The sequence below is a fragment of the Capricornis sumatraensis genome, chromosome 2 (assembly GCF_032405125.1).
Source record: "Capricornis sumatraensis isolate serow.1 chromosome 2, serow.2, whole genome shotgun sequence".
Taxonomy (NCBI): Eukaryota; Metazoa; Chordata; class Mammalia; order Artiodactyla; family Bovidae; genus Capricornis; species Capricornis sumatraensis.
This window is the reverse complement of record NC_091070.1, coordinates 13498471-13510784: the sequence shown is the minus strand read 5'-3', so window position 1 is coordinate 13510784 and position 12314 is coordinate 13498471. Positions and strand designations below refer to the sequence as shown.

The 12314-nt window shown below is 43.0% G+C and overlaps 1 protein-coding gene across 2 annotated transcripts in view; it reads left to right on the top strand.

Annotated features, from left to right (window-relative positions):
- NRXN3 (neurexin 3) overlaps positions 1-12314 on the top strand; it is a 1763013-nt gene that overhangs the window by 55509 nt on the left and 1695190 nt on the right. The window contains exon 3 of one of the 2 annotated variants that reach the window (XM_068964453.1): positions 2853-2882. In XM_068964453.1, the coding sequence (XP_068820554.1) occupies positions 2853-2882 (30 nt within the window). Of the gene's footprint in view, positions 1-2852; positions 2887-12314 lie in introns of both variants that reach the window. The other variant, XM_068964455.1, reaches the window with a different exon arrangement.

The window sequence follows — 12314 nt, the reverse complement described above, 5'->3', positions numbered from 1 at the left end:
AGCTCATGAAAGTGGATTAAAATCCCCTTCTCAAAAAGCAAAATAAAACCCAAGCCACGTTATGGTTGTAGTTTTCTCCCCTGTCTTGTGCCATTTCCTTTTACACGTGCTTCCGTCTGTTTTGCTTTGTTGCCTGCAACACATCAGATCCCAGATTTACATTCCTGGCCTAATATTTCTAGTTCAGATTTTTTATACGTTAAAGAATATGCACATTTCATTTGAAACACAAGACTGCAACTACATATGTGGCTTAATAAAACCTGATAAGTACATAGATCCACCGTAGGGTTCCATAACTATCCAGTTCCTCTTAGTGCAGTTATCACACAGTTTAATTTACTGAAATTTGATTTATATGTCACTCTAGAGGAGTAGCTCGCAAGTTCTAGTGAGCATGAGAATTACTAGTGCAACTTATTTAAAATTCAGGTCCCTCCCCAACTCCTCCCTGAGATTCAAACTCACTGGGACTTGGGTGGGGTCCAGGAACATCGCTGTTAGTAAGTATCTGCAGGTGGTTAATGCAGGTGGTCAGTGAAATGTGCTCTGGGAAACACTGCTTTAAAGAAGCACATGTGGTACATAAATGGGGCCCAACTCCAGGGGTTTCTCCCGGGCTTTGAATACCTTCTCACTATCAAGTGTCCCATTTCCTCTTCACTTGCAGTAAATATTTGTCCTTTCATTTAAAAAAATATCTCCCCCGTGGATACATGTATATGTATGGCTGAATCCCTTTGCTGTCCACTGAAGTCTATTAACATTGTTAATCTGCTATACTCCAATATAAAATAAAAGATTTAAATGGTAAAAAAAAAATAGTCCCATTTAACAGAATAAAAAAATGAGTAAATAAAAATATCTCCCCCGGCTTTATTGAGATAATTGACATATAACTTTGTGTAAACTTAACATATAAACTTTTAATTAAATACACTTACATGTTACAAACACCTTCACTTCATCACATAGTTACCATTTCTTTTTTATGGTGAAGGCACTTAAGATCTACTCTAGCGTTTATACTTCAAGTGCATAAAATAGTGCTGCTGCTGCTGCTGCTGCTGCTGCTAAGTCACTTCAGTTGTGTCCAACTCTGTGCAACCCCATAGATGGCAGCCCACTAGGCTCCCCCGTCCCTGGGATTCTCCAGACAAGAACACTGGAGTGGGTTGCCATTGCCTTCTCCAATGCGTGAAAGTGAAAAGCGAAAGTGATGTCGCCCAGTCCTGTCTGACTCTTAAGGAACCCATGGACTGCAGCCTACCAGGCTCCTCTGTCCATGGGGTTTTCCAGGCAAGAGTACTGGAGTGGGGTGCCATTGCCTTCTCTAAATATAGTACTATTGCCCTTTTATTTTCAACCCCCATCTTAGGGATCTCTTTAGATCTTCCTTATTCTCATTTCTTAATGGTGACAACTGTCTTGTGACTTCACACACCTATGCTCCTCCTGTTCCTCCTCCATGCCCCACCTGTCTGCCTCAGACCCTCCCTCTTAGTGTGCTTGATTTGGATGCTGAAGGCTATGGCTTGATCCAGAAACGGCAGGCATTTTATGAACAGTCACTTCTGCCGGGGTTTCTTAGTCAAATCTAGTGCCCTTTCTTCTTTCTTATTATCCCCTCCTAAAAAAGACCAATAGTTAATTTTTTAAATAAAGCATATTATGAGAATGACTTGCTTTGGCATGATTCCATTCCTCCATGGGTACTAATATGCCAGGCCTTGAGAAATGAATGTCAGAAATGTGCATTTAGAATATGACTATAGTTTAATGAAATTTGTTGAAAAAATGCCTCCATGACATTTATGGCACATGGTGTATCTATGTATTTAATATATCATTGATCTTTAAAAAGTCAGTTGCTTGACCCATATTTTGCCTCTGATTACTTTTCTAAATCTCTAGTAATCTCCAAAAACATTTAGAGATTTCCATATTTTAGAGATTTTTCTCCTTTATTAATCCCCTATATCCCTGAATTTTACTCTGGGGAAAGGATCTCCAAATATCTCCAGCAATAATAAAAGCAATGGAAGAGCAGATAGCCAGCACAGTTGGCTACTGGTTGGAAATCTTTTCTTTTAATAGGTTTATCAGGGCTTATGCTTCCCTTGAAGTAATGAGTTCTTAAGAGCCTTGTTTGACTTCCGTAAGCACATAGCGAGAGGTTGTGCTATTTATTGGGACTTTGTGTACCTTCTTTCATCCTTTCAGTGCTCGGCTAGGCCTCTGTGACCAAACATGAGGGACTTTCTAGGAAAAGTTGGTGGGATGTGGTCGTCACTGGGCGAAGGCCAGGATCATATGGAGATGTTTCAAGCTGTCTAACTCTTCAAAGCAGGCACCCATGTGGTATGTTCAGTGTGGTTCAATTTTTGTAGAAAAGACTACTGTATCTAGGGTGCTCAATGTTGGATGGTAAACTCTGGATGCGAGATTACAACTGATTTCTTTCCCTTCTGAATTTTCCAAAGTTTCTACAGTGATCACATATTAATTACTATTGCAAGCTATTTAAAAGAAAGAAAGAAACCTATTTTGCCCACATCTGGAGTCTCTTTCCCAAGGGACCTAATCTCTCGTAGATTTGTCTCAAATCCTACTTATTGCATAGATCAGTGGCGATGCGGCCTGCAGGTTCAGCAAACAAAAGGCTGTCCTTGAACTGGATGGCCCTGGACACACCCTGCCCTGCGTCTCAGGGCTTGTTGCATGCTCCTGCGCACATGTGGATGCCCCCTGCCACTCCTGCTCGCGCATTAAGAGGCGATGGCCTTCCATGTGGGGTTCTAACTTTGTCTTCTTTCTTTTCTCCTTCCCCTCTCCTCTCCTCCTCCTTCAAGGCCTCTCCCACCTCATGATGAGTGAACAAGGTAGGTGCTCTGGGCTCACGGTGCTGCAGCTGCCTGAACTGCTTGCCTTCGTGCCTCTGGCTGGTCGCTGAGAGCCCGCATCATCCCCGGCAGGCCGTTTGCTGCCTGTCTCTCCTGCCAGGGGCCAGGCTGGGAGCCGGGCCACCCTGCGGTGGGGGGGGGTGGGGGGCACCTTTCCCATCGCATCGAGGTTCCCCCTGCCCCCCCATCATCCCCTTGGCTTCTCCATTCCACTCCCCCATTTGTCATCCTGGGCGCTGGCCCTGCTGGGCTGCCTCCCAGAGAGAAGCGTGAAACAAGCCATGGCGGTGTCGATAATGGGGGTGAATGAAGCTAATTTCAGAGCAGCAGAGCGGTTAACTTCTTCCCTAAGCCTCACGCTGGGGCCCCAGGTTGGGGGAGAGGCGTTGGGCTTCTCTGAATTTCACTCTGAGTAAAGGCTTGATTTTTGTCTTCCCCTCCATCCCCTTGCCCATTGTAATGACTTTCAGCCCTAGCCACTACCCACCCCCACCCTGCAACCTCCAGTGGTCAAAGGAAGCCCTTGGGGATTTGACTGTTTTCAGTTTTGTATAAAAGCAAAAACCACTGAAAGAACATGCTAATGTCCTGATGGCAGGGTTCTAACTCATTATACACCCTGAAGAAAACTGCATATAAAGATCTGTAAATTCCGCATCTGCAACCTAAAATATTCAATTATGCAGGGAATGAACTGTGCAGGAAATTCAGCTCAGCTAAGCACAGGGTGGGCTGTGAATGAAGCCTTTTTCTCCTAAATAAAAATTTTCCATATTATCAGCCTAAATCAGGATTCAAGAACTGAGCCTACTTCAAATTGTCTTTTTCGTCACTGCTCAATTGCTACTATTGTGTTTCTTCTGCGTTTTGGGGTGATTGCAAGATTGGTCTACCTGGCCTGGCCCTGACACCGAGAGACTGTACTTTAATTTCTCTTGTCTATTTCTTTTCAAAATACACATGGGACTCAGTGCCTTTGTTCAAGGACCAAAGAGAAGGGGAGGAGGTTTATTTCCATGTGCTGCTGTTTTCCTTGATCTTTTGAGGAGGGTGGGGCGGCACTGAAGGGCAATTGCCCCGTCCCCAACCCCCCCCATTTTCTTACACAGGATTCATCAGACAGTGTTGGCGTAAAGAGGAGTATATGATCAGATCAAGGAACCACCCAGGTCTGGGGGAAGTTTTGTCCAGGTAGCTGCGGAGGTGGGCAGTTGACTTGATAAGGCAGGACTTCTGTGCTTCTATTGAGCACAGAAGTCCTTTCCCAAAAAAACTGTATCCTCTAGACCTGAGCCACGACCCATGACGTGGAAATTGGACGTTTCAGTGAAGACACGATCTCGTATAGAGCAGATGTCAAGGAACAGAGCTAGAGGGGGTCAGGTGAATTCTCCAGCAAGAGGCTGGGGTGAAGCCTCTCCATTCTTGTAGGTGAGTGAGGGAAGCTGTCTCCCCACAGCAGGTTACCACGAGGTGAGTGTGAGCAACGAGCACTCTTTGTGTCGACCAAGTGTATCCAGATAGTTTGAGAGAGTTACACATGTCTCTACAGAGTGCGATGACCCACACTCTATGAATGCTAGAATTCGGTGGCCCCGCTTTGATAACAGGGTCCACCAGAAAAAGCAGGCCCTCAGAGTCCCCATGAGAAGATGCTTCTACATTTTCTCGTTTCGTCCTCCCAGCTGCCCTTTATGAGTCCTAGCTTTTCTAGTGGCTTGGAGATCTGAGGGTATTCATATGCCTTATGTCATAGGGTAGAGTCTAAGTTTATGAGATAGGCTGGTGGTGACCTCTTTAATCTTGACTTATTTCAACCCACTGATGCTGCACAGGCATTTTGGGGGGCTAAATTCCAACCCTGGTGTGGAAAGTATCTGGAGAACCTCTACTGTGTACCTTTCCCACTTTTCCACCTACGATTCAACTTCTTGCCCAGCACTGAAGCATATGAGTAGAGAATTCAGACACACCCACGGACGTGTGCTCTGGGGGGCAGGGCTAAGTCAGGAAACTTCTAGAAAAAGAGTCTAGGCAATGAGATAGTGACAAACACGGGTATTGTGAATCCCTCTTTAGAAAGATTTTCAAGAAAGGATGCGGAATTCTTCCGGGTGGTCAGAGCCACTAAGATTTTAAGGTGCAATTTTTCAGTTTAAGTTTTTTAAGAAGGTCCTTTGACCCCATCCCTCCCCACCTCATTCTTTTTCATTTCCCACCCCTTGTCCATTCTTGCCCTTGTGATGATTACCTCCCTTCCTTTTCCTTATTCCTTCAACGTGAAAGAAAGAGAATTCTGTCTGGTTCTTAACTGACTCTCCAGAATTTGTTTTTGATCCCTAGAAATGTATGTGGAAATGCTTGTGTATGTTGTGTGCATACCACCTGGACATGCACGTTACACTCTGGATCCCCATGACTCATATTACCGTTGAGAAGACACAGGAGAACTTGGCTTCTCTGAAACTTTGCCTGAACAGTTTTAGTCTGGTTAAGCACATACGGTTTCACACACGTGAGGCTACGCGGTGCTTTGCATGCAGACTTGGCCATGTTTCTAAGGATGGGACTTGCGAAAGGCTAACGGGGAAAAGCTTAAACGCGTGTTGGTCACGCTGTCTAAGCTTCACATTGTGCCTGTGTGTTGTGCTGCCTCCTCAAGGTTGTGTGCTGTTGCCATTACTGTTGTGGGTTTCGTTATGGGTGTTACATTCCTTTGTGTGTCTGCAGCATGCTGATGTTTTGCTCTCCCTGCTCTCTCTCTCTCTCTCTTGCCGCCTCCATGGTGGACACCATGCTTCCTCTACCTAATTGGACCTTCATTTCTGTAGGTAGAAGTAAAGGTAGAGATCATTTTATTCTTATCATTATAACTATCAATTTGCCTTCTGAAATATTCATATATCCCCAAGAAATGGTTGATTCTAATGAATACAGTCAAGATTATAATGGTGTTTTAAACAACAACTTTGAGTATTTCATGATTGATGGTTGGGGAATGCTCTGAGTTGGCCTGCTTTCCTCTAATGAGCCTTCCCATTATGGTGTGCTGTTTCTGTCTGAATGTGCTTGTGCACTGTGGGGAAGATATATTTTACTTAACTTAGGGAATTCTAAGATCCCCTCCAGTAAACATATTGAGGGCACAAGAAAGATGCGAAATGACCTGCCAATGTTTCCGTGACCTGGCAATAACTGAATTCAGGGTGATAGATGAGAATGGGGAGAGGATTGGTGAATTACTGGAAATTGTATAAAATTTGAAATTTGGGTAACATCTGTGGTCTGTGTTGTATCTCTTGTATTTTGGGGGGAAATAACAGTTTTCTGACTCAGTATGATAAGGTAAGAATGGTGGGACTAGGGATGTGGAAGAACATAGGAATCCATTGACCGTGGATCCAATGATAATGCATTACGTCATAAGGAGAAAGTGGAGCGACAATGCTGGATTTTAACTTAGCAGGTCCACCTTTTGCGGGGTAAGCTGGGAAAAGGAGGGGCGCTGAGTCGGTGCACTCTCTCCGATGCTCTGACATGCCTTTCACTGCTTCACACCTTTGGGTACCACAGTTCACTCATCCATTCCTAATCAAAGCTGTCAGAGACCCGAGCCCAGAGAACCTAGCTCCCCAGCTCAAGTTGGATTAGCTGTTCAGAACTGAAGGGAGAGGCTAATTGATAAATTATAAATATGTATTTGTATTCAGTCCTCCTCTTTCCCTCCCTGACTCTCCAGCCCCTATCTCTGTGCAGCCGTGCGCCGCTGCTCCCTGTAAAGACTGGCAAATAACAGAAGTAGGGAGTGTGAGTTCCGGCTTGAGGATGTTGCAGAAAGATGGGGCTGACAGGATACTGAAAATGTTAATTTGATGACTAGTCTGTGAACTGGCCATCTCATTTGAATTTTATGCCTCTGGATTTTTTAAAAGTTACGTATGGTTACCTTGGAAGCCTTTCACTTTGGGGTTGGTTGATTGCCTATTTCTTTCCTGCTAATCACAGGTGGATTGAGTCTCAGAAATCTGCTATGGGGAACCTTACCCTCTTATGAGCGTAAAGAGGTGGGAGAGGGGGACAAGGAAGAGGAATAATGATTGAGAAGGTATATCTAGCCACCCCCTCCGCTCCTCTACTTACTGTATTCAGCCAGGGGCTTCTAGTGATCTCTTCACAGTCAAAATCAGCACTCTGTGCCCAGGACACAACCTTTATGAAGCACGTGGTCCTGTATCCAACCCCTAGACCTCTTTCCTTTCCTTTGCCTAATTGCGTAAAATAGGGGTCCCCAGCCTCTGGGATCTAATGCCTGATGATCTGAGGTGGAGCTGATGTAGCAATAATAGAAATAAAGTGTATAATAAATGTGATGCACTTGGATTATCCTAAACCCCCGCACAGTCTGTGGAAGCATTGTCTTCCATGAAACCTGCCCCTGGTGCCAAAAAGGTTGGGGACCACTGCCCTAAAACATCCCGTGAGATAGATGTCTTTCGTGTTTTTAGATTTTGCACATGGGTATCTTTCTCTAGATCGAAGGCAGGAGGAGAAGGGGACGACAGAGGATGAGATGGTTGGATGGCATCACCTACTCAATGGACATGAGTTTGAGTAAGCTCCAGGAGTTGGTGATGGTCAGGGAGGCCTGGCGTGCTGCAGTCCATGAGGTCGCAAAGAGTCGGACATGACCGAAGGACCGAACTGAACTGAACTGATCCTTCTCTGGCCCCTGCTGCTAACACTGATCATTTGCTATGTGGCCAGCCATTGTGCCTTGAGCTTTAGACTCTTTTCCACAGTAAATACTTGCAACTGTCTTATGAGGTAGATGATGTTTATCCTAGCTATATGGGCAAGTAGAACAAGGCTCAGAGAGCTAAATATCTTGAGTCAGATGGCTGTAAGTGGCAGTGAAACTCAGAATCTGAGTACCTAGCCACTGCTTTATATGGCTTCTCTTTAATCCAAGGATGACCTCCATGGGTATGCCTCTCAACTACCTCCCTGGCACCAGCGTGGCTTACATTCCAACTGGCCACTTGTGTTCGTTCTCCATAACATATGTCCGCAGAAATGTTCCGTCACCTGAATATTTCAAGTCAACCTTGGCACCATCTGGCCACAAACCAGATTCTCTAATTTAATGGTTTCCCCATCTTCCTTAACACCTGGGCTTGAACTCAGCAATTGCTTTTTTTTTTTTTTTTCCCTTCTTGAACTTTCTTATTCCCAGCTGATGTTAAGAGAGCTTGTTGAGATTCTTTTTCAGAGTGTCTCTTGCATCTCTTTTTGACACACTAGCTCAGTTCCCAGTTAGCCCTTATTGGATGGTTGCCCTAACCTAGTTGGTCTTTGTTTTCCCCCAGTCTGTCCAGTAACTGAGAACTGCCCAAATTCTGCTCTCCATGTGGAGTTCAGGATTAACCATCTCACTTTCAAAGCCATCCCTGATATGGCCTTGTTTACCTTTAACCTGCTAATCTTTGATGCAAAATTGCCAAATATAGTGTACCAAGTAATCTTACTGGACCTTTCCTTGTCTCTTAGTTTTACTTATTTTTTCCTCTCCTCTGCAAGAGCTCCTCCTCTCCTGTTTCTGCCCATTGAAATCATACCTAGATTTTATTTCCAGTTGATGTTACGAATGCTCTGCATACTTAGATAGGCTAAGCTCTGTTTAGATATGAGCTCTCCTTCCATGTATCTTTTTAATATCTTACACTAAACTTATTTGGAAATTGGACTACTCCACTCCACTAGATCACAAGTATGTTGAAGACAAACATATTCATTTTTTGATGTCCAGATGGGTCCAGCCTAGGAGGTTATACTGTGAACAGACTCAAAATCTCTAATCCCTCTTATCCTGCTGTCCGTCATCTTCCTAAAAGTGAAAATAAAGCAAAATTAAAATTAAATCGGATCATGTAGCTCATCTGCTCAGAAGCTTTTGGTGGATTCTTGTTGTTTAATTGTCAACGTGCCTTCCCAGCTTTATTTTCCACAATAACATAGCCCATTCTGCACTCCCACCCCTGCCCGGCCTCCGTCTCCTAAAGTCAACAGCTCACTCTGCCTGAATCCACACTATGGTTTCCTGCCTCAGGCTTTCACTCCAGCTCTGGTCTCTTTTCCGAATGGCCTCGGGTCACCCTTCTCCCCCTATCTCCCTTTAAAGCTCAAGCTTCCTAGGTCCTCCAGACTTTGTGTTTCTGTTACGAAGTACCTGCCCTAAATCAGACTTGATGTGGGTCAGTTATCCCATCCCGAAAGAACCTTGTACCCATACTGCAGGCAGCTCGGTACTGTGTCCAGAGCTGTGGACAGAACCGTGGTCCTTTTCATTACCCTCTTACCCACCAACAGAATAAAGGAGCCCTGGCGGGCCATAGAGTGAGGCCAGACCTGAGTCTAGGTCCCTCCTCACCCAGGCCATCTCTTGCCCTGTATGTGCAAAGGGCATCAGAGTAAATGTGGGAGAGGTCTTTGGACTTTTTCTCAGGAGTTTATAAGGGAAAAGAATGCCTCCGATTTTGTCATGGTTTTAAAACTGAGTGATGAAGCAGTGAACGTGTAGTGGAAAAAACTATGAAGTTAAATCTATAAAACTGAGCAGGGTGTTTAGGCCATAACAATATTTGCCACATTCAGGAGGTCACTGGGCTGCTCTGGGCCAGGAGCAAACGTGACTTTTAACTAGAAGTAGCTGATGGAAGGAGTTCTTCAGCAACCTTGGTCAACTTTTTGGACTTGATTTTGACTGCCTTTGCTTAAATGTTTAGAGTGTGTTTTGGCCTCTATCCCCCTTTACTTTTTAGTTGGGGATTGCATATCCTGGGTTCGATTGCCAAACACTTTCCCTTGAAACTGAACTTGGAATAGGTGTAGTAGATTCAAATGCTTACAGGGGCTTGACCGGTATTATCAAGGAGCAGATCATATGGTAAGGAAATCCTAGTCTAAGATGAACAGGAGGGAGTGGTGGGGATTGTGGCAAACGGGAAAGCGCAAATTCTGTCAAGTCTTTATTCCGCTCCAGCTGATTGCTGCTATGCAAGAATGCGTGCCCACTGTCACAAGAGCCTCAGGATAAGCCAGAGTAGATTTTATAAAAATGTCAGCTCATGGCATCTTTCTCTCTCTGTGTGTATAGATGTGTATGTGCATACACACATACATTCACATGCGCCAAAGGATTTGACCTTTGACTTGGTTTTGACCTTTGACATGGGGGGAAAAGAGAAGTAAAATATCCCTCCAAAGTTTTTTCGTGAACATCAGTAGTGGGAGGTGTCTGGCCAGCATGCTTGATTAATTTTCTCTGAGCCCATAGCAGTGGTCAGGGCACCAGGAATAAATCCTGCCCTTAACACTGCTGCCAGGGAGCCTGATCCATTTTGGGGGGTAGTCGGTTTTGTAGAGTGGAGTGAGCATGGGTAAGGAGGATGTGGAGAATGCCAAGAATGACCAAGAAAAGTATGTCACTGACGCCTTCAGCAATTGGCAAGAACCAGCACAATCTGTAAATAGTAAGAGAGACTGTAGGGTATTTTATTCCTTTTTCCTCTTTCTCTACAGAACCTCTTATCTGCTAAACTAGGTGGTGTTGACCCTAAGATTTACTTCAATCCATCAGAATTTAGAGACCCCTTCCAATTTATTTACGTGTATTTTTCCCTGTATATTTGATCATTGGCCTTTTAATGCTGAACTAATCAAAACTGGCCAGACTGGAAAGAGATAATCAAGCTACATGAACTTGAACATGATTTCATGTAGATTATATTTTGCTGGTAATAACATTTAAAAAGCTGATTTCAGGAGCTGAGGCCCTTCTTGTTCCTGCTAGGGCTCAGGAGCCCTGCAAGTAAGTTACTGTGCTGATAGCCAACTGTTTATGCAAATTAGTAAGTGCAACGCCAGCTACTAATTATGAAAATAAACTCATCTGTGCTCTATAAATATCTAATTATAATAAAATAGGGGCAATATTATAGTTCCATCTCTTGCCTCATCTGTTTCTTATCCACCATTGATTTGTCCTCTTGACAATGAATAACATCACTGTTTTTGAAAGAAGCTTGCTTTTCATGCTTTTTTTTCTTTCTTCTTCTAATGTTTTGAAAGTCTTCAGGGGAAAAATAGATTTATTTTAAACACAAGAAGTAAAATTGCCTGATTTTAGCAACTCTGTGTTTTTGACAGTGATGTCTAAAATGGTACTTTATAATATGAAGAGGGCTTTTTCCCTCCTTCCCTGTTTAGAAATTTTCATTGGACATTGAAGAATTTTTTAAGAGCAGTTGTTATTTGGAGCATTTTTTAAAATGGATAAATGTGAACAGATTTATTAATAAACTGTACAATGGATTAATGAAATGCTTCAATTCAACTCCAGTTGGCATTACATGTAAAGGAAAATGTTTCTCAGATTTCTAATCAACATTTCCGTTTCTTCCTTCTCAATGATCAGTTTGGATTTAGTGTTTATGCATAGATTTTGTATCTGTGTATATATCATAAAACACTTTCTCCTCAAAGATGAATGGTGATCTACATGCTTGTATAGACTTCTGCTTATCAAGGCAAGTTGGTTAATCTTAGATGCCATAGAATTTTCAACTGAAAATCTGTGTGTATACACATACAAGCCTATAAGCCTAACTTTGATCATATCTACAGGATGATTTTTTTTTAAATTTATTATCTCTATGATTCATCTCATTTATAAAGAATTCCAGCATTTCCTTATGTGCTTAGGCTTGTATATGCCATGGTCTGTTTTTCAGGTGTGCAGGGCAGTGTATGTACATCCGGGTGTAAGTACAATTGGCCCAAATATTTACTAATAGGTTTACTGTACATAGCTTTCATGTGTAGGATACTAAAAGTAATTTATTCCAGTGTCATATGCGTCTGAATTTAGCAGATTGTCTACTTTAACATTTGAGAAGCAGTGGTTATCCAGCATTCCACAAAGACAGAGTGCCAACAATGGGCCAGGTCAGTTGCTGGCTATTAAATACATAAGGCTGACCAAGGAAATATGAGCTCTTCCTTCTGATATCTTGCTGATAGTCAACAGAGTTAGAAAATGGTTTTCAAGTGTAGCAACCACCTCTCCTTCTAAAGCCTTGAATAAATTCTGTTTTCAATGTGTTATATAGGTAGTCTTAAAATAATTTTGTTTGTGTATCTTGAAACCATCAGGTAACAACTCAGTTGACTCATCCACCTTTTACTCAGAGTCAGAAAAGAGAAGTTGCTTTGTATATGAAAATGTTGGCATTTTTCATTCATTTATTTATCTTTATTGAATGATGGAATACATAGTGTAAATAAAACATATGAAATCCATGCTCTTAGCATAGAGCTTAAGTATTTTTGACATATATATATATATATGCACCC